Raw genomic sequence first — 27,456 nt, forward strand, 5'->3', positions numbered from 1 at the left:
AATCATTGGGCGACCTTGAGTGGCATGTCAAGTGATATTATGTGGGTGGCTGGGTGAGTGTGTGGTAGCGGGGGCGGAGGGGGCAGAGCTGCTGGATACAGAGCAGAAGAAGCGAGGAATGCACAAAAAGAGGCAATGTGGCCCTGACTTCACAGATCTGCCTTGTACAAACAATGAGCACAGATGACGACAGGAAGTTGAATCGCTGCCTGTTGTCTGGATCTTCAGCACGCTGACTGCTCATGCAAAGCTTTGTTAGGCTCAGTCTGTGTGGTAAACAGGTCTCCCTTCACCCCCTACACAGCAACACGTGATACTTGGATTCCTCCATGCAATATCTTACATTTGTATTAAATATAGGCTAGTGAATGTAGTTAACAAGGAGTCATACACTGGATTTGAATAAATGAAGAGGGAAATTATTAGTTTTTGAGCTGAAAAGCCAAGAGAAACAAGTTACAACTGAATGTTATTACAAAAATCATCTTATGTCTAGCACTACTATTTCAGTCAGAACAGCCGTGGTTGTAATATTGCTTAATTCACTATGTTCAAAATAATAAAAAACACTGTGACCTGCCTAACCAAACAACAATGATTTTTAGATGTGGACGATTTGAAGACCAATAAAAACAATTATTCGTCATAAGTAAAGATAAAAGCCAATGTCATTCATATAATGGCAGGTTGTACTTCTGACACAAATTTATTAATATTGATGTAAAGATGTAATGTGTTGCTGTAAGGTTTTATGTTGGGTCAGGGAAAACTAGACCTACTGTATTTCTTTATATTTCCAACACCCTCTCTTCTGCTTTTTATTTTTTTTGTACAAGAGGATATGTTCAATTTAAAAGTAATTCTTCCTGAGTGGGTTTCCATTCTCATGGGATCTTTGGATCTCAGCTGTAAGAGTTTTTTACACCCTGTCAAGTCTTTGGCCAACCAGATCCTGAAACGTTCTCTGTCTTTTACTCCTTATTTTCTGCTAAAGGCAATCTCAATAAACTCACCCTATGTTGAGGCTCCAGGAAATCGCAGAAGCTGAAGCAGCCTCTAGTCGTTCACTCAGATAAAAATGCTGTTTTTCATAAATATCCTGTGGTGATTGCAGCTAAATCAGAGCCTAATATTTCTGCATTCAAGTTTGGCTTAGATATTTTTTGAGTTATTTACTTTTCACAAACTGTGCTGGGTTTTGGTAGCTACTGTATTGCTGTGAGTATTTACTGTCTTTTGGGTTGTTCATATTTTTTCCAAATTTTTCACACCAAAATGTATATATTTTTTTACACGTTGATCACAGTAAATGTTATACATAGTTTAACATAGTCATTTTGTTAGATAGTATAAAATATAAAATCCACTTTTCACAGTGTAGTGTATTTGCCAAGTTTAAGCCTTACTATTACCTGCATCCTATTCCAGTACAGTTTGGTGTACAGATGGACAGTTGTGCCAAAATCCTGTGTTTGCTTCATTTTTGGCCAAACCATAGAGCTTCCTCAAACACAAAACATGAAAGTTGCTTTGTCTCTGCACTGACCTGAACATGGCCTGAAGGATTACTCTCAGAGCTGTGATCACAGAGGAGCCAAGGGTCAGCTGTGTGCATTCAAGACTGAAAGTGTCATCAAAGTAGTGGGAAATGTGCAAAAAGAGAGTTTTCTGCACATTAAATACATATCATTTAACAAAGAATCATATTGGAATCTATATTTTCCCAAAATGTCTGTTATATCGGGCTACTTTATCTGTAATTTGTTTAATAATGCCTAGGACTGCACAATATATCACAACAAAGCAAAATAGCAATTTGAGTTGGTGCAAAGTGTACGCAGTGTCTGCGTACACAGGTGTATGAATATATGTGTGTGAATGGGTGGGTGGTTCCTTGATGTAAACACTTTGACTGTTTTGAAGGTAGAAATGCACTATATAAAAATGCAACCATGACCATTTAATTTGATTTTTTTTAAATCATGCAGCTCTAATAATATTCTCTGTTTGCCTCTGTTCTAGGTTCATAACAGGAACCTTTTGTCCCTGGACTTCGATCGTATCACTCGTACAGAGAAAGTATATGATGACCACAGGAAGTTCACACTGCGTATCCACTATGACCATGCTGGGCGCCCCACGCTCTGGGCCCCCAGCAGTCGCCTGAATGGGGTGAATGTCACTTACTCCCCCGGGGGCCACGTGGCTGGGATCCAGAGGGGAACCATGTCTGTGCGCATGGAGTATGACCCTAACGGCAGAATTACCTCTCAGATCTTTGCTGATGGAAAATCATGGACATACACCTATTTAGAAAAGGTATCCTCCTCTTCCTTTCTCCTTTTGTTTGAATAAAAATAGATCAGACTCTACTCAGACTTGCCTGTGAAGGATAAAAAAGTGAAATGTTTTTGTTGTTCTTGTCAATTTAGTTTGAAACCACAAAGATGTTGTTCTGATAATATATGGAGAGTTTGATGTGTAATTTCTAGATGTTCAATGTTAAATGTAGCATTCTTGGGGAGTGTTTGCACTGCCTTATCACCAATAGCAGAGATATCAACAGAAAAGTAATTAAAAGCTGTCTAGTTCACCCGAGACATGATCCTGTGTTGCGAATATGACAGCAAAGTTCATCCTGAAATAACTCACATGACAGGAACAGAATGAAATGTCACTTTCTTCTCACTAATTGAAGCCAGGTTTGTTGGTGGAAAGGTGAAGCATTTCTCCAGCTAAGACATGCAATAGAAATAGAAGCTCTTCACCTCGTTAATGGTCTACTTTAAGTTTTTCATTGACTCTAAATGCTAGGTTCTGGCAGCTTGCTGTGACAGCTTTTAAACTAGTACAAAGACTTGATTTATCAGTCCAAAACGGAAAGCGATGGAAATCTTTCAGTAGTGGAAAAAACAGCTTGTTCAGAGTGGTTGGATCAAAAGACGCTTAGATTATAAAAAATAATATGAAGCATGAGCAAGAGTGGGTATGGTGCACTAAAAGGAAAAACAATCAAATATCACTTTCAAGATTAAAATAGATTTGTTCAGACTGCGGCTTAATGTGTAATTGCTTCTGACATTTTGTTTGTCCTTTGTGATAAGACGCTGAAAACCCATATAACCTAATAATCGTAATGCTTTTCCTGTTCTTGTCCACAGTCGATGGTGCTGCTTCTGTACAGCCAAAGGCAATACATCTTTGAGTTTGACAAAAACAACAGATTGTCTTCTGTGACGATGCCCAACGTGGCTCGTCAGACCCTGGAGACCACCCACTCCATCGGTTACTACAGAAACACGTACCACCCGCCCGAAGGAAACGCCTCGGTGCTACAAGACTATAGTGAGGACGACCAGCTGCTGCAGACTACCTATCTGGGCACGGGGCGCAGGATCATCTATAAATACGGCAAACTAGCCAAACTACTGGAAATCCTCTATGACACTACACGAATAGGCTTCTCTTATGACGAAGTGGCAGGGATGCTTAAGACTGTGAATTTGCAGAGTGAAGGTTTTACATGCACGATTCGTTACAGGCAAATTGGTCCACTTATCGACAGGCAGATTTTCAGATTCAGTGAGGAGGGCATGGTCAATGCAAGATTTGATTACGTCTATGACAACAGCTTTAGAGTGACAAGCATGCAAGCTGTAATCAACGAAACACCTCTCCCAATTGATTTATACCGTTATGACGATGTATCCGGCAAAACTGAGCAGTTTGGCAAGTTTGGTGTTATTTATTATGACATCAATCAGATTATCACTACAGCGGTAATGACCCACACTAAACACTTTGACGCTTATGGGCGGGTGAAGGAAGTACAATATGAGATCTTCCGCTCCCTCATGTACTGGATGATGGTGCAGTACGACAACATGGGCCGTGTGGTTGCTAAGGAGCTGAAAGTTGGTCCCTATGCCAACACAACGCGATACACTTACGAATATGATGCAGATGGACAATTACAAGTTGTGTCCATCAATGATAAGCCTTTGTGGAGGTACAGCTATGACCTCAATGGAAACCTGCACTTGCTTAGTCCAGGAAATAGTGCCAGACTGACCCCTCTACGTTACGATATTAGAGACCGAATCACTCGCCTGGGAGATGTCCAGTATAGAATGGATGAAGATGGTTTCCTTAAGCAAAGAGGCAATGATTATTTTGAATACAACTCTGCTGGTCTGCTGATTAAAGTGTACAACAAAGTGAGTGGGTGGAGCATCAAATATCGCTATGACGGCTTAGGGAGGAGGGTGTCTAGCAGGAGCGCAACTGGACATCACCTACAGTTTTTTTACGCAGATCTGTCTAGCCCTACACGTGTAACTCACATGTACAACCACTCCAGCTCAGAAATTACCTCTCTGTACTATGACTTACAAGGACACCTATTTGCCATGGAGCTGAGCAGTGGGGATGAGTTTTACGTAGCCTGTGATAACATTGGCACTCCTCTAGCGGTCTTTAGTGGTTCTGGAATCATGATCAAACAGATTCTGCACACAGCGTTCGGAGAGGTCTACTTGGACACTAACCCCAGCTTCCAGCTCATTATCGGGTACCAGGGGGGTCTGTACGAGCCCCTGAGCAGGCTGGTGCACATGGGGCGCAGAGACTATGATGTCCTCACGGGGCGCTGGACCACACCCAATCACAACATCTGGAAACGCCTCAACAGTAACCACATTGTACCATTCAATCTGTATATGTTCAAGAACAACAACCCCCTGAGCAACAACGAAGAGATCAAGTGCTACATGACAGGTATGTTAAAATGAATATCATTGCTGAGTTTTATTTTCTATAGAGCAGTATTTAACACAGAAAATGTATATTGTTAAAATGCTGATTTTGCTGTAATACAGTGAATTCTTGGGGCTAGTCAATAATAGAAATGATCATCTTCAACATTTCTGAATTTAACTTCTTAGATCTATCATGGCGGTACAGTGTTGTTGTTTATTAAATGTTTATTAATTTGTATGTTTACACCAATTAATTTCCTAAGGCTGAAATGTGTGCAGCAGCTGAGAATATATTTGTGTGGTTAATAATAGAGCATTAATTGAAGAATAGATGCTGCCAAAAACTGAACAGGTTTCAAGAGCGTTCTCATTGGGAGGCCGGGGTTGCTCTGTTGTGGAGCCTCTGAAGGTTAGGTGCTCCAGGGGAACAATTCTGTACGGCAAAGCAACCTCTGTTGTTAAATACCCAGGTCTCTTCACTGGAAATATAGTATCACTCTGTGTTGCTTTGTGGTAGGCAGGAGGTAAATGGCTATGAAAGCACCCCAGTGGAGAAGCAGAGCACAATAGATCCATAGAAGGCTCAGCCAGGTCTGTCTGTAGCCGCCTCTGAGGCTGGAAGCAAAACAGCTTTTGTCAGAGACACTGTAGCGAGAAGCCTTTATAAATGTGTGACTTGTCTTTGTGCCACATTCTAGTTAGAGATCTGTAGAGTTGTATCTTATTTTGTACTCAAAAATGTATTAAAAAAGCTCATTATCATAATTTTCTACACATACATAATTACATACATTTACACAATGCAAAAGTTAAAATGACTTAAATTAATAAAATGTTATCTTGATTTGAGTAAACTCTGCATGTAAGAAAAACTACATACCAATGGAACAAGTCTTTTTGTACTTAAAATAAGAAAATACATATGGTATACTGAAGATAAGAAAAACAACAAGTCTTTGCACTTAAAATAAAAAAAACTAAATCTTATGTTGTTTCAAGCAAGAATAATATTTATTCCAGTGGTAGATAATTTTACTTGTCAAGTCAAATCTACTCAAATCAATTGAAATATTATTAATTTGAGTAATTTGAACTTACTTAAATATTACATAATGTGAAGTATATTTGACCAAGCTGCATTTTATCTTCAGAGTCTACCATTAGGCACTGATTGGCATTTGAATGCAAGGTAGCCTGGGTCTACCTGAAACATAATTGATTGCGCCAACATTTTCATTCCTTTGACTACATCACCCTATCCACTGATTGTTCAAAAGACCCACCTTACATCAGGGACACCGAGAACACATTAATACAAGCTACTCTGGTGGTTTTCCCTTTTGCCTGGCTCCATGGTTTAGTGTTTATGTGATATTCAAGATAAATGGATTACTGGAGGTGATATTGACTCACTTTATGCAGCTGCTATTAGATCAGTGTTATTGTATGTCATGGTTACAAACATGAGAATCACATGGACATTTATTTTTCCCCATTTTCAAATAACTACTCTTGTTATGGTGCTTAGCGTTGACATGAAATTACACGTTTTAATTATGAGCGCAGTGGACACTCGGAGATGTCACTGTGGGACCCAGCTGCGTGTCATTAGGGTGGCACCTGCAGCAGTGGACATGATTCACAGCCTCTATTTCAAGTGTTTATTACAGCCTGCCCTCTTTTCCCAAACAAATAAAGTGCTCAAACTAAGTGAGGAGTGCTTCGAGGAGACAACCACTTGACTCCACAATGTCAAACTGTTTAGGCCAAATAAATTGATTTTTCACAAATGTCAGCAGTGGCTACAGACAACTGTGTCTCGTGAAACAAATAATTATATACATGTCTATGCCGTTTTCTCCGCAGATGTGAACAGTTGGCTGGTAACATTTGGCTTCCAGCTGTACAATGTGATCCCAGGTTACAGAAAGCCAAACACAGAAGCAATGGAGCCGTCTTATGAGCTGGTACGCACCCAGATCAAGACTCAGGAATGGGACAGCACCAAGGTAATACACTCGACAAACTTTCACTCAAATCAGCATTAAAATACTCATCTTTCTGCATCATTAGCGAATAGATAACGAGCATGTCTGCAGTCCCAGTGAAAGTGCCAGCAATCAGGCTTGAGCACGACCCAGTGAGCCAGGCCCTGCTCCAGTCCTCTTCTTGGGGAATGGGGTCAGACTAAACAGCCCTTGTAATTGCTGTGCCATTAGGGAAATTCTCTCCATCCCCTCCACCACCGACCATTGATTTCATCTCAGGTTTACACTGTTAGCCAAGGTCTGAGAAGTATCAGACATGACTCTGGTTTGTGCATTTATCAAGCCCTTTTAAGTTGCCTCCAGCTCACCTAAATTATTGACAAGGCAGTTTTACTCGTAGCTTTGGTTACAGTGACACTAGTGAATGCCACCCAGGAGGAGACCAGACCTATGTCAAGTGACACTCTCCGGTCTCCTTGGTGCCATTAAAATGCATTCTTATCTGTGTGAAGGCTGTGAGCTGCAGGGATTATACAATGCACTGTTATGTAAATCAGTGACCTGTGGTTCCAGCGAACACAAGAGGAGTCATATTTACAGTCTGTGCAGATAGATGTAACCTGCTGGATACTACCTCCAGTGTCTTTAGTCTGTATCAGAAAAACATGAAATAATTTGTTGAATATTGTAGCAGCTCTTGGGGTCAAAATAAGTTTGCTGAGTGCTGGCTGCATCTAATTTGAGTTTTTGTACAATAATCAGGAAGTGCACTTTTAGCTTGCTGCAAAACTCCACACTGGTCTCAGAGTTCTGAAAAGTACTTATATACTCATTGCGGTGAATAATTAGGTTGCTCAGAATGCATAAGGTAAGTGAGAAATAACTAGTTTGGACCACTGCCAACCATTTAAAATGAAGTAGTTCCATTTTTCATGTTTGTAAGACAGTACAATTCAAGTAGCGACTTTAATTTACATTAGTATCATTGTAATAACTATAAGTAATAGTATAATGTATGGTCAGATAGTGAAGTATAACATAAATTCACTATGAATTGCCATTCACAATATTACTATGTTTTGTAGTAAATCGTACAGCCTTACCAGATTTTATGCAGTATTACAGGTGACCTCAAAAATTAATTCAAATTATAGTAGAAAGTACAAATACAATATCTCTACTCCTGAAAATAGATGTACAATTTATTTGAGCAGGAGTCTTGTTTAAAAACATCATGATTTATTTAGTATTTCTGACCTTGTCCTCCCTTTCACTACACTTGTACTATGTATAGAGATTCGGTTTCGGTCTCTCAAGGTAGTAATCTACAAAGGAGCTGCATCACAGGAGCTATCTAATTGAATCCAACACATTCCGCCTATTTCCATTTCAAATATTTGAAAGCAGATATGATGGAATAGAGGTGTAGATAAGAAAGAATAAACGCAACACTTATTTTTGAGATACAGTTGCAATTTTGACCAAAGCGGTAGTTACCTTGGATCTCACAAATGAACCAATCTTTCAAATAGCAGAAGAAATATTATCAGCAAGCAATTGAACCCCTCTGCCAAAATGATTCAACTGTATTTTTATGTGAATAACAGCAGCACTAAGCACAGAGAGAGGTCTGAACAAAACAGTGCATTCTTCCGTATCTTTAAACATTTTCTGAAACCTTAAATCAGTTATTTTCAAATAAATTTGACTAATAATATCAACACAGCCAGTAATTTATTTAAAAAACTCTCATTATTGTTAGACAGCGGGTAAATGAGGCTTTAAATAGCTAAGTTAACCTAGATTTGGAGGTTTTGCTGGTGTTTGTGAATCATTTGGGAGTTGTCTTTCTTTCTTCATACCTTTAGAAGTGATCACCAGGGAAGATGAAGATAATTGCACTTTACTCTGCACACATGTTATTTTTGTCTAGAAAGCTGCACGCTCCAGGCACGTGCTCTGAGCTGCTTAAAGCCTACTTGATCCTCATGACATATTCCCTGAATGTCCTCATTAAAATACTGTAGAACTTTTTTTTATTTGCTTTACCAATTTTACAAGAAACTGGTGTGTTTTAGCTCAGATTGTGTTTTAGTTCGAATTTAGGAAAGTTTAGTTTTTTATTTTACCTTTTCGCTACATTTAACCCATGTTGCATGTATGAATGCATTAAGTGATGGTAGTAAGAGGTACCTCATTGTTAACCTGACAGCAAGCTCTAAAGTAAGTCTGGAGACATGAATATAATTACTAACCTTTTGAAATTACTGCAAACAATTTAACCTTTTCAACTAATTATTTTTCTTTATTAAGACCTACATAGTAGATACCTTTAACATGTAGGATACTGTGCATACCTTATGAAACCGGGAGTAGGTGTGCCTGTGTCTCTGTCTTTTCATTGAAAGTCTTATTTCGTCATGCTGCTACTCCCCTCTCTGATTGAAAAGCGGCGTGCGGAGGCAGACCGATGAGCTGTGTTCTGCTCCAGCCTTGATCTCTCATTCAGGATGGGGATGGCTGCTGCTTGTAGCTGTGCAGTAAGAGATGTTCCTCTCTGGGCGTGTCCTGGAATGCTTTTGGAAGAAACAGAGAAGGGACTATGGTGCTAGATGTGCACAAGATTATAAAACACACAATATTACATAATTCTTTTGAATAATGTGTATTGTATTGCATTTTACACTGCAATACAGTAAGTGTCAAATTATTTTGATGATTGATGATCATTTTGACTTTATTGCATTATTTTATATTGAGCCAAAGCAAATCATTTAGATTTTGTGATGTATACATTGTATATGTGAATTAAACATAATTTAATTGTAAAAGGTAACATATTTAAATATGGTCAGCATTTGACCTTGTTTCATTACTTGCTTGAATGCCAATTTGGCAATTATGGAGTTTGCAGACTTTAGCTATATTTAAATTCTTAGAATAAATAGTTATATTTCCAAAACATTAAACCTGTGATGTATTGTGCAGCTAGTGCTCTGGGGACAGCTGACCCGGTCATCATATTTACCCTGTAAACAAACATGGTGTGGCGTGGTGTGAAGTGTCGCGTGGGGGGCAATTGGTCCCAAGAGGTGCACCCGTCCAGCTGCCCCCACCCCCTTCCTCATCCCTCACAGCACCCTCCCTTCTCAAATGGATGGTCGGAGGTGGTCACTGCAGCCTTCGCCACTGTGCCTGAAGCCATCTCCTGACCGGCCGCACAGACCAATTTAGAGCTTGACAGTCTGAGCAGCTGATATAAATCCTAAGAAAGTCTGCAGCCTCTCGTGACGCACACTAGGCACAGACTCGGAGCTTGCTTTGTCGTGGCTTAGATGTGTTCTGGCTCAACACTTTTCTGGCCTCTTTCCACTTCATATGATTCCCTTCATTTGAATCATTTGAGTCTCTTTTCCTTCCAGAGAGTATCAGCCGTCAAGTAGCATTAAGACAAAGTAATAATTTTGGCTGAGGGGTCGTGGTGTCCATACAGTGCTTTGATCCTAAAGCGAGGGAAATATGCCCTGGTTTGGAGCAACTCATGCCTCCTATTTGGTGTGGCATGGCTGTCACAAAACAGTTATTTCACCCCTTTTGAAAATATCACGGCTGTCACCAATGATCAGAGAGAAGTGCATTAGCCGACAGACACCTCCTCGGCCTACCTCAAGAACGTGAGATCCATTTTCATCTTCAAAGCTGCACATAATTTGTTTTCATTGATAGCAACTCAGGGGGAATTAACTCTTTATCTTGATACATCTGATCAAATGATATCAAGATTATTCACTTCAGACTCCTCAGGTATCAAAGGAAAGTAAGAGGGACCCATTGTCATTTGTCAATATAAGATTTCTCAAATGAGAAAGAGGATTTTATTTTATTTAACACAAAATACATGATATGAATAAGCTAAAAATATACACACACATATATATGTGTATGTGTACAGGTCCAATTTCAATTCCTTTGGATGTACATGTACATGTGAAGAAACTGATATATATATTATTATTATTATTTATTTATTTATTTATTATTTTTTATTATTACATTACATACATACATACACATCACACATATACATACTGTTTCTTTGTTTGTGACAAACGTTGTTTGTGACCACATTGTTCTGTTTTCTAGTCACTGCTGGGAGTCCAGTGTGAAGTGCAGCGGCAGCTCAAGGCCTTTGTGAAGCTGGAGCGGTTTGGACAGATCTACAGCGCCAAAAGTGCTGGATGTCCCCAGACGGAGGACAAGATCCTGTTTGCCTCTGGGGGCTCTATCTTTGGAAAGGGGGTGAAGTTTGCCATTCGAGAGGGCAGGATCACCACAGACATCATCAGCCTGGCCAATGAGGATGGGCGGCGTATGGCTGCAGTGCTAAACGATGCTTTCTACCTGGAGAACCTGCACTTCACCATCACTGGAGTGGACACACACTACTTTGTGAAGCTGGGCTCTGTGGAGGGAGACCTAGCTCTCATTGGAATGACAGTAGGTCGCCGCACTCTGGAGAACGGGGTCAATGTGACCGTGACGCAGGTAAACACTGTGCTGAACGGCAGGACTAGGCGCATCACGGACATCCAGCTGCAGTACGGCACTCTATGTCTGAACACGCGCTACGGTAGCAGCGTGGACGAGGAGAAGGCACGTGTGCTGGAGTTGTCTCGGCAGAGGGCTGTGTCCCAGGCCTGGGCCAGAGAGAGACAGAGACTGCGGGATGGGGAGGAGGGTTCCCGCACGTGGACTGAAGGAGAGAAGCAGCAGCTGCTGGGCTCAGGCCGGGTGCAGGGCTATGATGGTTACTACGTGGTGTCAGTGGACCAGTATCCCGAGCTGGCCGACAGCGTCAACAACATCCATTTCATGAGACAGAGTGAGATGGGCCGCAGGTGACATGAGCCAGGTGCTCTGGGACCACACTCTCATGTGGGACTTCTTGCCAAAGACAGTTGTGTACATGACCACTTTTGTTTTCGTTGACTGTGCTCAACTTCTTTTATAATAACCTGGAAAAAAGAAGAAACATGGTTGCAATCAGTTGCACTGTATTAAGAGAAGAGTGCCCTTCTTTAACAGTCTTTGCCCTCCAAGTGCGGCTGCTAGAGGATGAACATTAACACGTGTGACTTATTTTTACGATGCCATTTCCTCGTGTGGCCGGTGATTCAGAGGAACCCGAGAGGAGTACTGGTAATGCATTTTGTTCACTGGCTCACCGCTGCCAGACTTACAGATTGTTATTCACAAGCTTGCTCCATTCTGCCTTTTTCAGCACCTCAGCCAAGGAGATTCCGTCTCTTTTAATCACTTCTTTTTAATACTTGAAGCCCTCATATCCCCAGTCATCCATACATAATGAGAGAGATTCTGTTGGCGGTAGGGCCCTTCATCACAACCCCAGCTGAACTTGTCAAAGCACCTTTTTCTGTGATGTCTTTTCTGTATTTTATGTTTATTTTTTGTGGTGGTGTGGTACTCATCTGTGGTCCTAACTCTGAAGGCAACCTTGCATGCCTTCTTTTTGGACAGTTAAATTAACAAAAGCTCTCAAACTTTTTCAGTCAGCCAACAGAGATGTGCCATCACTTTTTTGGTTCTTTTAAGTTTATATTTTAACTAAAACATCATGAAAAACATAATTTATTCTCTGCTCCTTTAATTTGACTGAAACATTGAGCCACTCTGTAATGTGGGTTCTGTCTGTATTAAAGAAAAGGTATTTTACAGGACCAGTTTGGATTTGTGTTGGTTTTATAAATAGCTATATCATGAATTAACAGTATAACAAATGTGAACTTAAAAATGTGAATTCTTGTCCCTTTTCTTGTTGATTGTTGTACTTGAACAAATCATGAGGGTGTTTCAACAAACTGAAAGATAGTTTAGTTCAGTCAATTACTGTTTTCATTTGACCTGTAACTTTAACTGACCTCACTTTAAATGAAGAGGTTTGTTTTTCCACTGAGCTTTTGTCAGTATTCCTAACCACTTATCAAATTAAGTGATATTAATATTTATAATGAAATGGATAACTATTCTTATCAGTGATGCACACTACATTAGCGGATATAGAGGTTTTATACAGTAGCCCAGATGGAGGTTACAAATTGCCTTTGCCCTCAGGGCCACCAGCAGGGCACCTTTCAAAGTGCTTTCATTCTCCACTATTGGGTTTGTTCACTCCACAGCTGGACCTGCACAATAGAGTCTGATACAAACTGTTGTATGTCAGCCCACCAGGATACTCCTCACTCAAGAGGACAGGTCACATCCGCTCATTGAAAAAGTCAAACTCCAGAGAAGTTAGGACTGTTTTGGAGACACATCTTTGGGTTGTACTTTTATAAACTATGCCAAGCCACTGCACACTGACTCCTGTTATTCTAATAGAGCTCTTCTTGTTTGTGAGTGTCGGTGGTGAGAGCATGACTGGCTGTCGAGATCAGTATAAATGTTAATGCATCATTTTCACTGATTTTTTATTTTTCTGCTGCTGTTTGAGTGCCCATTTTCAGAAAACAAAATGTATGTTCAACATATGAATGAAGGATACTTGCATTGTGGAATATTGCACTGAAACTGTTGTGTGATAAAGACTGTATGTTTTTGTTTTTTACTTTTGGACTTGTTTTAAGTTTTGGTTTGTTCGAAACACTGTGTTTTTAGCGCTTCTCTTTGGCTATGTAAATATGAAAACATCAAGTATGCTGTAAATAAAATGCAAATGTAGATAACTCTTAGAGCTACATCGGTGACCCTGTGTAGTCTTAAGGTAGAAAAAATAAAGGGACTATTTTGTGTTTACCTGTGGTTCTCTCTGTTGATATAAAACCTCACTTCATAAATTATTCATAATGTAAAAGCAAAATTCCATATTGCGCAAAAAAGGAAGCAGGGGAATAGAATTGTGAAATTGTCCTTACATTTTTATTACCCTCAAATATAAATGTGGACAAACAACAACAATTCTATAGGACTGTTATCAAGGACAGTAACTCTAGGGGATCTGTCGTATTACTTTTTGTGGTATTGAGTTAAGATCAATAGAGCTGACCCTGAATTTTAGTGGCTGACTTCCATAGTCACTCCACTTGCTGCTGTTCATATGGAGTAACTGCAGTAATCTACGTATTTTCCAATAATAAATCCTGTTCTGTACAGTATATAGAAGCGTAGCAAGAGTGACTTTAAATGAACCTGTCAGAGTTTGGGGCAGACCTTTGATGCTCCAGAGGCACCAAGAGACTGTTTTGGGCCTGATTAGTGTGTGAGAACAAGTGGAGCTCAGGGGCTAATCCTGTTAGCATTTAGCCCAATAGAGACACATAACAGGAGCCCTGTGCCAGAGGAACAAGGGAGAGTCAGCACTGTAGCCCCATATTCACTGCAATATACACTGTTAAAAGGCCCTATGTTATTATTCTTTTTACTCTTCTCTTATTTACTCCTGTTAGAATGTTGTTACCACTTCAAAACTTTTGTTTTGCTTCATTGGCACGTTTGAATGATGCATCATTATTAGTCTGTAGATATCTCCAAAGTTCAAAATGCTTTGTTCCACCTTGTAATGTCATGAAATTGTATTATTTATTTATTTATTTATTTATTATTAGACATGGGCCTAAGTGATCCAATTGATTCAAATCAAATCAAACTTTATTTATAAAGCGCTTTTCATACAAAAATAGTGCAGGCGTCAAGTTTAAAAACACAGCAGAACACGTATTACCATATGACATCACAAGGTGGAACAGAGTGCTTTCTGTTTTAGAGAAGAACTCTGCCTAAATATGCAGGGTTTGTGTGCTAAAGATGTTTGAATGAAACAAAACACGACTCTGTGTATGATGACGGAACATAACAGATAATCAAATAGAGAGATGTAGGCACTTTAAACTCAACAAGTTCTCACAACTCGATGAAATAATCTAAACCAATTACTACTACAAAAACAAATAAATAAACAATTTCTGCAAGTTATCCCAAAACTACTGTAAAGCTTTTTTCATGTATTTAGTAATTACATCATGTAGCTTGTTATTTTGTATTTTGTTCAGTGTAATAAGCAATACTCATCTAAAACAGCCTAATAATATAAATTGCTTCATTGGCTTTCTGTGGCAGTTCACTGTAGCACGCAGCAGATTTGATTGAAAGAAAATAGGTTTTTTTCCCATTCTCAAAATGAACTTCTCGATTTTTTTACTTTTTCTACCACTCCTGGATGAATGAGGGTTTACCTAACTGGTAATTAGATTTAGATTATTAGATTTTTAGAGCCTATTCCAAATCTAGTCAAATTAAATCTGTCTCAGTCTGGTAAACTTTTAATTATGTTTCATATATTTAATTTAACTGAACTATACAGTACAATAAGATCCATATTTGATAGTGCAGAGATTATGTTTTTGCAATTATAACATTAATATTTTCCAACCATTTACACATCTTGCAGAATGAACTGTTCCATATGCACCTTTATGTTTGCTTTTAGTAGGCCGTCGGCAGAAAATTTGCGCAAAGTAAATGTCAAGTCTGGCAGTGTAACGTGTGAGCACTGGAGCTGTCTCTCTCCATAAAGAGGATCTCTCCTTCTCCTGGAACAGAGCGTCCTCCGGCTTCACACATGAGATCTGCAGCCGAGAGCCACGCTGTCCTTCAGATGGAGTACTATATAATATGGAATTACAATGACAATAGGCTTGCCTCTGAGTCCTGTGAACAACATGTACTTCAGTGCAGTGATGGTGAGGTAATATCACTCAGCACACAGCAGTACAGCCAACTCTACCCAAGCCTCTATATTAGTGTTTCCCAAACAGGGGTGAGGGGACTCCTGGGGGTACACAAGCAACAGCAAGGCAGTATTGAGAATGATGTCAAAAGAAGGTGAAATTGAATATCTTATAAATATAAAATGTATTCTTTGTAGTACATTTTACATCCTTGGAAATGTTTTTAGTTGTTAAATGTCCTATATTGACAAAATTGACTTAAGTAAGATTTAAACCCAGAGATGTGTTTTGTTTCATTCATACATGTTTAAGTAATCCTGCATTATTATTATTATTATTATTAGTAGTAGTAGTAGTAGTAGAAAAAGTAGTAGTAGAAGAAGTAGTAGTAGTAGCAGTAGTAGTAGTAGTAGTAGTAGTAGTAGTTGTTGTTGTAGTAGTAGTAGTAGCAGTAGTAGTAGAAGTAGAAGTAGTAGTAGTAGTAGTAGTAGTAGTAGTAGTAGTAGTAGTAGTAGTAGTAGTAGTAGTAGTAGTAGTAGTAGTAGTAGTAGTAGTAGTAGTAGTAGTAGTAGTAGTAGTAGTAGTAGTAGTAGTAGTAGTAGTAGTAGTAGTAGTAGTAGTAGTAGTAGTAGTAGTAGTAGTAGTAGTAGTAGTAGTAGTAGTGCAGTAGTAGTAGTAGTAGTAGTAGTAGTAGTAGTAGTAGTAGTAGTAGTAGTAGTAGTAGTAGTAGTAGTAGTAGTAGTAGTAGTAGTAGTAGTAGTAGTAGTAGTAGTAGTAGTAGTAGTAGTAGTAGTAGTAGTAGTAGTAGTAGTAGTAGTAGTAGTAGTAGTAGTAGTTAGTAGTAGTAGTTAGTAGTAGTAGTAGTAGTAGTAGTAGTAGTAGTAGTAGTAGTAGTAGTAGTAGTAGTAGTAGTAGTAGTAGTAGTAGTAGTAGTAGTAGTAGTAGTTGTTGTAGTAGTAGTTGTAGTTGTAGTAGTAGTAGTAGTAGTAGTAGTAGTCTTACATTTCAAAAGATCAAAATGCTCTGTTCCATCTTGTGATGTCATGGAGTGGTAGTTTTCAAATCAACGGCTACCTTTAATTCAGTAGAGATTAGTGATCCTAAATTATCCAAATGATTCTAGTGAAGATGTATGAAGTTTAAAAACACAGCAGAGAAGAACACAAACTAAATATGCAGTGTTTGTGTACTAAGCATGTGTGAATGAAACAAAACACAACCCCAGGTAGGTTTTTGATCATGAAACCTTATAACATAGATCATATAAACATTATAACATAGATCAGAAAATAGGGTAATATGAGCTCTTTAAGGTACATTTTGGAAATTAGTTCTCTGCATTTCAGTGTGCAGCGGGCGCAGTGACAGTTGGTCAGGACTAGTATTAATTGACAAAACTGGTAAACACGTGCATTCCTAATGAAGAGTCAACATTGTATGAGTTAACTTGGAATATGAGAAGAAGTTTATAGAACTTTATGGTGCTACCACTGCATCCATTTAGTGTGCACCTATTGCTTTGTTATGCTGATTTGTGAATGTGTGAATATGTAGGAACATGTGAAACAGCTGTAGCTCAGTGTTGCACCTCATATGGAAGTGCAACCAATTACAATGCTAACATATCTTTGTATTTTCCTACTATAACAGTGTATCCATGGTAGTTTATTACATCTTAACAATTACTGGATTGTCTGGTAACTAGAACAATAGCACTGAATAACATCTTCCTGCACAGTTTTGGATTAATCTTAATCTATATCAGAACTAACATAAGATCACAGAATTCATTTCCAGGAAACACATTTTATTTTGTGCTGAAAATTACATATTGCTTTTTAAATTCAGTAGCATGGATCAATCCTTTTGCTTCTTGGTAGTGAAAGTGAATTTAAAAGTTTTGTATCAAGACAATAGTACTAACTGCACTATTTCATTTTATTATTTTCCATAATATGTGTTCAGCGTACCACCTGTTAGGATAGAAGCAGCGCAATTTACCATGAAGCAAATAATAACACGTACAATTTACAACCTTTGAAATTTGACTACACTTGTATCTTTCACACTGAAATGTTCAATAGCCAAATACATATTTTATAAGTTGGATGATACTATCACTCCACAGCCAAGTTTTGGAAGAAAGAGGCTCTCTCTGTTCTTTTTACAGCTGAGCCTAATAAAATGGTAATGAAACCAAAAAGCATATTTAGACTGGAAAGCATGTGTGCACTGTTTTATTTCTCATTACCTTTTGCTTCGAGTGCTGCACAGCCTTCACACTCCATCTGTCCTCCTTGCTGATAATTCCAGCTCTAACTGTTGGGTAAACACAGCCAAAGGTATTTCCTGCTCAGAACCAGTCAGCCTAGCACTGCTTCCTGTTGGGGTCCAGTTCCTCCATTGAATTCTGACCACAATCCAGGAATAACCAATAAAGTGAACCACCTGGTGAGAGTAGCCAGCTCCCTCACCCCAGCCGCTGTATTAGCTAACATGTAACTGCATATATGTGTTCTGTGCCTATGCTGAAGTCCACATAAACATAGGCTTGTTTTTCTATAGGTGCTGCAGTAACCAGTGAGTGACTCCAAACATCTGCAGAGTGGCCTGATTAACACCATGCGCTTGAACGCCTCACATTGTGCCATCAATCATTCGCCATCCCTGTTTCCAGCCCCGTTTCCAGGGCTCAAATCTAGACCAAGCATAAAAGCTTATAAGCAACGTAACAGTAAAACAGCAGCTCTAAAAACAAGATGATGTTTGTTAGAAATTGAAAGAAATATTTCTTTAAGGAATGGTATATTTTTGGTATATGGTAATGGTATATTTTTTTAAGGAATGGTTCAGTTTGTGTCTATTTTCCAGCTTTTCTATTCAACTTTGGCTGAAGAAGAATGTGAAAATGTGTTAAATTGTTTAACACACAAACTCTGCATATTTAGGCTGAGGTCTTCTCTCAAACAGAAAATACTTTGACCCATCTTGAATTTGAATCATGAATCGTGAATCATTTCAGCTCTGGACTTTCCTATCTCTACTGAACTAAAGGTAAAAGCTGTTTTCTTCAAAACTTCTGCTTCATGACATCCAAAGGCTGAACTCCAGGCATGTTTTTGATGAGGCAACAACATTCTCAGTTTTTTACAATATAAGACCTTCGATCACTCAAACCATCACAGCTATTCTTTTAGCTTAGTTTAGCCTGCAATTTCCTCATTGTGAGCCAAATAAAGGTTATCTTATCTTATTCTCTTATCTTATCTAGACTAGTCAGAAATTGATTTGATGCCAAGCACTGTTTTTTGGTAAAGGCTATTCATTACCATTAATTAACGGGTTGTTCTTAAATGGTCAAATGATAGTAAGACTGATGGTGTCTCCTTGCCTTGTTCTAGAAGTATGGATTATGTTGGCTACTTCTAGCGCAGTGAGTGAGCAGAACAGTACGGAAAACTATTTCTTAACAATATAACATCTAGACTCTAGGAACTACAGGGAAGTTCAAACTGTGAGGGCGAGTGCTCTGTCTGTGTCACTGTAACAGATAAACATCACAGGCGCATCAATACCAAGTGAAGTGAAGCCAGGCTTAAGTTCACAAATACAGACACATGGCTAAATCCAGTAGAATCTATTTTAACCAAACAAATCTTAGCTGTTTCCCTGTGCCAAGCTTCAAACCATGATTCCTAAAACTACATAATGTAATGTTACCTCATAAACCTATACTCATAAAAGTTCAAGCTATGAAATAGATAACAATATTCTCATTAAAAAAAACTGCCATTTTTATAAGACTAAAGAACCTCAACTGTGGATGAAAACAACTATCAAAATTCAACTGGAGCACTGAAGAAGATTTTTAAAGGTGCACTATGTAACTTTTCTAGTGGAGAGTCTAGATGTAATTGTGTTGCTTAGAATGTTCTACAGTATGACATCAAAGGTTTCCATGGATATAAGCAGGTGAGGCCACCATGCTAAGTGACAGTAAGTCGGATCTGTGGAGAGGCAACGCCATTCACAGTAAGAATCCCTGTTTCTCAGTTTAATGCTAGATAGAGTCAACACTGCATGACTTAACTTGGAGTGTGAGAAGTTTAGGGAGAACTTTATGTTGTAACCACTGCATTCATTTAGTGTGTGCCTGTTGAGATACATTGATATGCCGATGTCTGAATGTGTGAATATGTGGGAACAGGTAAAACAACAGTAGCTCACTGCAGTATTGCACCTCATATAGAACAAGCAATTCATTAAACAACTCTCCTAACTTGAGATGATTCAACCACAGCTGCTAATTTGTAGTGCCTCTCTCAAATGTGGAAGACATCTCAGACGAATTCTGCATCACTCAGAACAAAATATATCACTTTTTTTTTTTTTTACCTGGGATAAATAAGAGTTTAGAGCTTTGATTCTGACTCTGTGGAAATCAGCTCTGTTTTTCAGTCCTCTGTGTTGTGTTTTGTTTTTTAAATCCTTTTTTACTCTTAGGCCACCATGTTTGTTTTGACCCCAAAAGACCATGTATTTCTCTATCTGAAATCGAGGAGACACAGTACGGGTCCAGACCCTCATGTCTTTGTAAAGTTTTGTCAAAGCGTCTGGTTTTGGCTAGTCAGACAAGTGCTTTTATACATTGCCACACTATCTATTTTCAGATTTTGTGACCTGCAGTCTCTATTGGACAAGACAAAAAGTGTGAATCTGAGGTACTTATAAATTTCTACACTATTCTTTGTTCATAACTTTTGCCTTCACTATACATTGTTGTTATATGTTGTTGTATATAAAGTGGTTTTGTGATGATGCTGTTGCCGGCCTGACCAGAGGCTGAGGCCACAGCTGCAGCTCTGCTCCCATCACATTTCTGCTCTGACAGGTGTGAACACAAGGACCAGAGAAATGCCACCAACCAACCACCAATCACACTGCCTCACCGCATTATGGAAATGATATAGACAGCTTATCTAATGCTTTTATTTGGGTCATTACGCTCGAGGTCAGATTCCTCCATGGTACACCGTCATCACCATGGATTCATATGGCTTGTGTTGACTGAAGGGTTAACGAACATCTAATATTTTTAATATTTTAAGACAGCTTATCATGCAGCGTTACAGAATGGTGAAGAATACGTACTATTGATTTACATCTTAAAAATAAGTGTTGTGAGTATTAATAAAAAATATTCTCGTTAAAAAAGATGGTGTGATTAGCTGACAGGTATTATTAAAAGAGCAAAATAATTAAAGGTGAGTGTTGTGTCTCCAGGCAATATGCATATTTCATAAGACTGAAGTATTTAACAGCAGCTGAATTAAAAATACATAGAGCACTAGAGAATGCTGTGGGCGTCCGAGGGTCAAAGGTTAAGGTAATAGGAAATGTCAGTGGTCATTCTTATGTCATCTGCTCTTACGCTGAGAGTGAAACATTTGGCATAGTTTAGTTTAAAATCAAAAGGTAAAGTGTTATAGATAATTGCAAAGTAGTCATTAAATGTGTGAAAGTGTGGAATAAATGTACTTAACGATGCACTTTGTAACTTATCTTGTAGAGTATTGCCGTTTTCTTTCTTCATGAAAAATGTCATTGCTTGCCTGAAATGTTACACAGTTTGGTTGTACATTTTTCTATCTCCATGGAGACAAGCAAGTGTTGCCATATGCTCAAGTTACAGATCAGCTCAAAACAAAACAAACAATAAATATAATGTATAACAAAAACGGGGATTCATATATGTTAAATGGTGTTAGATTTGATCAGGTGCATGGGCAAATTGCTACTGCTAATACTGTTACTACTACATTATCTTTAAGCATGTTGAGTTATTACTTTCTAGGCTAACATAAAAGTCTACATACGACCCCAGTGATAAGTAAGATCTTTGTGCACGTTCCTTTTTGTATACTCTGACAGAAAACAACAATGTGCTAGACTGGGAAAAGTGTTCAGTGAAATAGAAACTGGGGCTCGCTGTTTTCCGAGTTGCGTTTGAAAGTGGCATGTGTGTTTTGTGTTTTAAGTTGGTTTGAAGTGGCTCTGACAGGATTATTTTGGTTGCAGAACCTTTGGGCCCATTGTGAATACTATTATGTAGATCAGCCTGGGGAGTTTATTTCCAGATCGTGCTTTTGGATTTTGACACGACTGGCCTCTCATTTCAGTTAGTCATACAAATGCAACTGCCAGTCCGATTACAGCTTTCAAGGCATTTCGAACCTTCTGAACATCATTTGTACGACTTTGTATTTTATTTGTTCGATTTTTAATTAGAACTTAATTATGTAAAACTGCTATCTCTATGAAATGAAATGTCAAATGTTTCTCAAGTGCAACCTTTCTACTATAATTATTTTAAACACTTATGTAGTGTCGTGATCATTTTAATCTATAGGAACCTAACAATTACTGGATAAATAAAAAGCATATATTTGCATCTGTAAAAAATTAGGTTTAAAAATTGACAGATTTGTGCTCAGGTGGCTTTTAGTGGTTATATAATTAGCACCAAAGCATGTGGGCAAGTCTTTGATTTTATAAATGGGGCTAAAAATACACAATGTGGAAAAACACCCACATCTCCAACATGATTCACTCTGAGCTGGGAACACACATGGAGGGCCTGGACATGACCATTCATTGTTTGTCTAATTACTGGGTAGTTATGTGTCTGGATAAACTGCAGCAATTAGTCATAGATTTATGGTGGGCATTTAGCTTGGACTAAAATCTGAAAGGTCATCTGTAGGGATTATTGTTTTGATAAAAAGAGAAAAAATAGTCAAATGAGACAGAGATGGATGAATTTGTTGTAAGAAGAAAAGAGGGTTGAAGAACTACACATCTGTAAGCAAGTTTGCCTGGCCAGCTGGTCCCTTCTACATTCTGTTCAAATCCAGAAGGATCTGGAATCGGACCATAGAGCATAAAAAACCTCTGTCCAAACTTGAGATGGTCCCACCACAGCTGCTTATTTGTAGCAGCATGTCTCCCAAATGTGAAAGACATTTCCTTGTATCATTCAAAACCAGATATATTATTCCTTTGTGGTGCATTGATTGTTGTTTCTGAGAAAATCCAAGCTGTTTCTCAGTCCTTTTTGCCATGTTTGTTTTTGATGTGAACTGAGCATGCGTCTCTCTGGTTGGTTAATCTACCTGTCAATCACCCCCTTTTAAGTTGGGGAGGCATGATAAGACTCCAGATCCACTTGTAACATTTTGTCAAAGCATCTGGTTGGTGAGGTATTAAGCAAGTACTTGATAATACTTGTGCTGTGCCAGCCTTACACTGAGTCTTACGCAGTCCTTTTTTATTATTTTTGCCTACGTCATCAAAGGTATAATACTCCCTACAGTGGAAGCATAGCCAGATGGACTAGACTGGAATGGATATTATTCTGCAATGACATATTTAACTTATCAATCTTGCATTTATTTAACAAAAGGTGTTTTTATTGCTCTAAAATAACCTTGCAAACCATGTATTCTTAGTGTGAGCGAAGATGCCTCTCCAGAGATCTGACCTGTAGCTTAGCCTGGTAGCATTACCTGGATATAAGTTTAATGGCACAGTGGAGTGGAGAATTCCAGCCAAAGCCATAATATCTCATGGAGACAGGCAACTGGCAGACTCTCCATTCATGATCATGTACAGTTTATTTTATTTAATTATCAGTTAGTTAGTTAGTTATTGGAGTTCTATCGTTATTTATTTTTTCATAGTAACATTTATATATTAGTCACAAAATAAAGAAAATACAATATACAGTTGAGAGAGTATGTTGCTTTACCTGCAGAGAAAAAAACATGCTTGGATGTTGTACAGAGAAACAAACCCTCAATTTGATCAGCCTTCCTCGACTAATTCAAATGACTTCTCCATTGTAATTCCTGGCTTCTTCCCCTGTATTTTCTGCTCAAACGCTGATCTCCCTGAATTCCCTTTCATTGTACTTTGAGCCTAATGATCTCCAATGAGCCTAATGTAGTAATATGTTAGTGAGGGGCACTGAACCAGTCCTGTCTCCCTCTCTCTCTCCCTCCCTCATCAGACCAGTGCAGTCCAAACACACCACATAAATGAAATAAATCAGTGGGAAGGACACAGTAATGACACAGCCCGCACAGCAACAGCCAAGAACCGCTCTCAATGCTAATACGCGTTTTAGTTCAAATGTTGATGCCTGCAACACCAACCAAACCCTTCAAAAGCATGGATAAAATCAATAATTATAGCTAATATCTACAATTATGATGCACGCTTGTACAATATTTGATAGCACTAGCAAAAGTCATTTTCTTTTTGTTTGGGGGAATTAGCAAGTTGTCTGTTCTGGTTAGAGAGTAAGATACATTTATTAGGACAAAGCAATGCAGGCAATTGGTGTGTGCATATGGTCTGGAAAGGAAGATTTGTAAGCAGTAAAGTGTTGTGCATCATAAAATTAAAACAAATCTGGTACTGAAAATATATGGCATGACAGAGGACTGGAGAAAACTACTCCGAGCACATGTTTTGATCTGTAAAATTCTGCCCTCTGGATAAAACTTGCCCATTCGGGTTTTTCATTGTTTTAGGAGCTGTAAAAGGCTGGAGGGTGTGTATTATTTTGTTTAACTGATTCCATGGAAATAGAAAGTTACCAAGAAACCATACTTCGGGACATTCTCCATGGAGATAAATACTGTGAAATATTGCAACCAAAGGGGCAACATCTCCATGGAAACAAGCAGTATTCTTTGCAAAGGGTCTTCACCAGGCCAAGTAGGAGTCAGGTTTGTGAAGATAAGCTCACAGTTATTTTTTCAATGCAATAAAATCATAAATAAAATTAAATTAAAAAGAACTATTGTTTAATTTTAGTAAGTAATTGTAGTCAGTTTTAGCACCATAATTTGTTTCATGCTACAAGAATGAATAGCACTAATTTGTTCATCTACTGCCCCCTTATGGCGAAGTGAATATTTTTGACCCTGTCTTACAATGGACATAAACATTGTTGAGATGAAAATAGATTTAGGTCGAAACAGTTCATAACTAAAAGGTGATTCTATCTTTAACTCAAACTGCCTGATTTTAGAACAATTACAAAACAGAACCAATGTATTTGTGACAGCTGCATGGACAGGTGGTTAGAGCGGTGTTTAAAATGATTGGTGTGGGAGGCAGTACAATGCTTTGATATTAGCACTGAGCTCTGCCATTCGTTCTAATCTATTCTTGGCATTCTCAGGAGAGTCTGTGTCTCTCCTTCCACAGAAACAAGAGGAGGAGATAAACCGCTGTGACATTTTTCAAGTTGAACCTCCACCAGTAAATGCGGTGCACTCAGCCATGGGAATTTCCTTTCATTGTCATTTTAGGCATAAAACTGGACCAAATGTGCGGCATGTTCAATTTGCGTTTGAGGAGAGAACCATGTCTGTAGCTTTCCATAATCCCTGACCTGGGGCGGTGTGTTCTGTGTTGTACTGCTGCTACTGCTATGGCTGTGTAAGCTGCTTGTTCCTTGTCTTTTTCATTTCTACTGCTAATCTTGTGTTGCCTTAATGTTCCTGCTCTAGACCACACTGACAGAAAGCAAAGGAAATTCATAGACAACCTCACTGTCTTATGTAATGATTGAATATTTATCAGCTTTTTGAAATAAATGCATATATAAATACATTACGAGATAAATTAAAATTTAAACAACTGCTACTACTAATGAATACATTTTCCTTCTATATTTCCAGCAAGTATAAAATGATAATTTAATGAGTTTGAGAACAAAGATACTAGTGCATTTTTCTAACCATTAAAAGTGCATTATGTAACTTTTCTAGTTTGTCACCTGCTGGTCTCATGGGGATGTTATAACTTTGTCTATTATTGATTAAATTACTGGTATTTTTATTGTGCAAAATAACCATCACCTTGTCACTACTAATCAGATCTGTAACTTGGCCTTGTGCTGCCACCTACTTGTCTCCATGGTGATACATAAATGTAATGCTATATAATGGAACATTGTAGGCAAAGCAATAAACGTTTCATGGTGACTAGTAGCTAGATCGACCCTCCACCAAGTTGCACAGTGCACCTTTAACATTCTTTTTTAAAAAATGGTGTGGCTTTTTTGTGCAAAGCTCTATCAGAAGCCAGTCTCCTGCTATAGGGGCCAAAAGTCCCAATTTTCGCCCCCTCATTCTGTTTATTGGTGCAGTATGTGACCAAGAGCAGCATGAACAATGGTGCAATCAGTGATTTACCTTTTTCCCACCAAGCTTTCCTCATGTGATATAGCATGAAGCAGAGACAGCACTCAGCTCCATGGCAACTCATCAAGTCTGCACGCGGAATTAGATCTAGCAACTTCAATGATGCAAGTGCTTTTTAATAACTACAGGGGAGGCTTACATAAAGTAATAATGCTGAGGAAAAGACTCAAGTAGAATCTTTTTTTAAAACATTTTAAGCCTTGAAACTGACAAGGCTTTGAGCAATATCTCAGGCAATGTTTTTCATTTGCACTGGAAAGAGATAATAATTAGCAAAAGAGTGTATTGAGTGGAAACATTTTAAATGACAATTATTATTAAGTCTACGTGTGTGCTGAAACATAGTAGCAGTTGTAGCTGTAGTTGTTCTCTTTACACTGTGTGCATAATTATTAGGCAAGTTGTATTTATGAGGATTCATTTTATAATTGGACAACTACAGTGCTCTGGGTCAATCCAAAATGTTAATAAATCTCAAACCTGAATATTTAAGAAAGTAAAAGTGAAGTTTTGGCTTTCTGAGGAGAAAATTTATGTGTGCACAAATATTGAGCAACTATTAATGTGCAGAATTATTATACAACGAAATGAAAAATGAACATTTTCCATTCTCACTTGTTTTCATCTGTCAAAATAGTAAATACCTCAAAATGTACTCAAAAGTAACCAATACAGCCACCCTTCTTCTCAATAATGGTCATAAGCCTTCCATTCATGGAGTCTGTCAGTTTCTTGATCTGCTGACGATCAACTTTTTGTGCAGAAGCAACCACAGCTCAGACGCTCTTCATGGAGTTGTACTGTTTTCCTTCACCGTAAATCTCCTGTTTAAGAATGGGCAACAAGTTCTCAATAGCGTTTAGGCCAGGTGAGGAAGGGGGCCATGTCATTCATCTTTAAGGCCTTTACTGGCCACACAGTGAAGTGCTTCAGTGCATGTGACGGAGCATTGTCCTGCATAAAAATCATGGTCTTCTTGAAAGATGAAGAGTTTTTCCTGTACCACTGCTTAAAAAAAGTGTCATCTAAAAAGTGGCAGTAGGTTTTGGAGTTCATTTTGAGTTCATCTTCAACCTGAAAACCAACTAGCTCAACTTTAATAATACCAGCCAATACCAGTGATCCACCTTGCTGGTGTCTGAGATGAAGTCATCTCATCAGTCATCAGTCATCATCATGAAACCTTTGAAAAATCATCAGATATTTCTTGGCCCAGTCTTGACGTTTCAGCTTATGCTTCTTGTTCAGTGGGTGGTTTTCAGCCTTCCTCATCTTGGCCATGTCTCTGAGCACCTTGTACTTCTGGACACTCCAGGTAGGTTGCAGTTCTGGAATACACCTGTGCTGGAGGATAATTAGTTCCTGGTAGCGTCATGTTCGATTCTTCTCTTGCTGTTAATTCATAAACCATTAATACAACTTGCCTAATAATTGTGGTGAATGGGAAATATGTATGCAAACTACCATGTCCATAAGTTTAAAGGATCCATGTTATGATCTATGTTATAATGCTGTTTCCTCATCAAAAAATAGATGGTTTTCTTTTATTCACACATTCACACAAACATTGAACATTTAGTCTGAGTTATTCACTCAAACAGAAAACACTCTGTTCCACCTTGTGATGTGTTAATGAAACAAACACAACTATGGGTTTTTGAGGAGGTAACAACATTATAACATGGCCCAA

The 27,456-nt window shown here is 38.5% G+C and overlaps 1 protein-coding gene and 1 long non-coding RNA gene across 2 annotated transcripts in view; one reads left to right on the forward strand and one right to left on the reverse strand.

Annotated features, from left to right (window-relative positions):
* tenm4 (teneurin transmembrane protein 4) overlaps nt 1-11,647 on the forward strand; it is a 113,531-nt gene extending 101,884 nt beyond the window's left edge. Inside the window, exons 27-30 of the mRNA XM_020928547.2 lie at nt 2,023-2,319; nt 3,162-4,776; nt 6,624-6,766; nt 10,889-11,647. Of these exons, the coding sequence (XP_020784206.1) occupies nt 2,023-2,319; nt 3,162-4,776; nt 6,624-6,766; nt 10,889-11,647 (2,814 nt within the window). The remainder of the gene's footprint in view (nt 1-2,022; nt 2,320-3,161; nt 4,777-6,623; nt 6,767-10,888) is intronic.
* The window catches only part of LOC129407213 (uncharacterized), a 36,787-nt gene continuing 20,365 nt past the window's right edge, over nt 11,035-27,456 (reverse strand). The window contains exon 3 of the long non-coding RNA XR_008631454.1: nt 11,035-11,760. This is a non-coding gene — a long non-coding RNA (uncharacterized LOC129407213). The remainder of the gene's footprint in view (nt 11,761-27,456) is intronic.

This window comes from Boleophthalmus pectinirostris, unplaced genomic scaffold, assembly GCF_026225935.1.
Source record: "Boleophthalmus pectinirostris isolate CB_2022bp ecotype Guang Dong unplaced genomic scaffold, ASM2622593v1 HiC_scaffold_9, whole genome shotgun sequence".
Classification (NCBI taxonomy): Eukaryota; Metazoa; Chordata; class Actinopteri; order Gobiiformes; family Gobiidae; genus Boleophthalmus; species Boleophthalmus pectinirostris.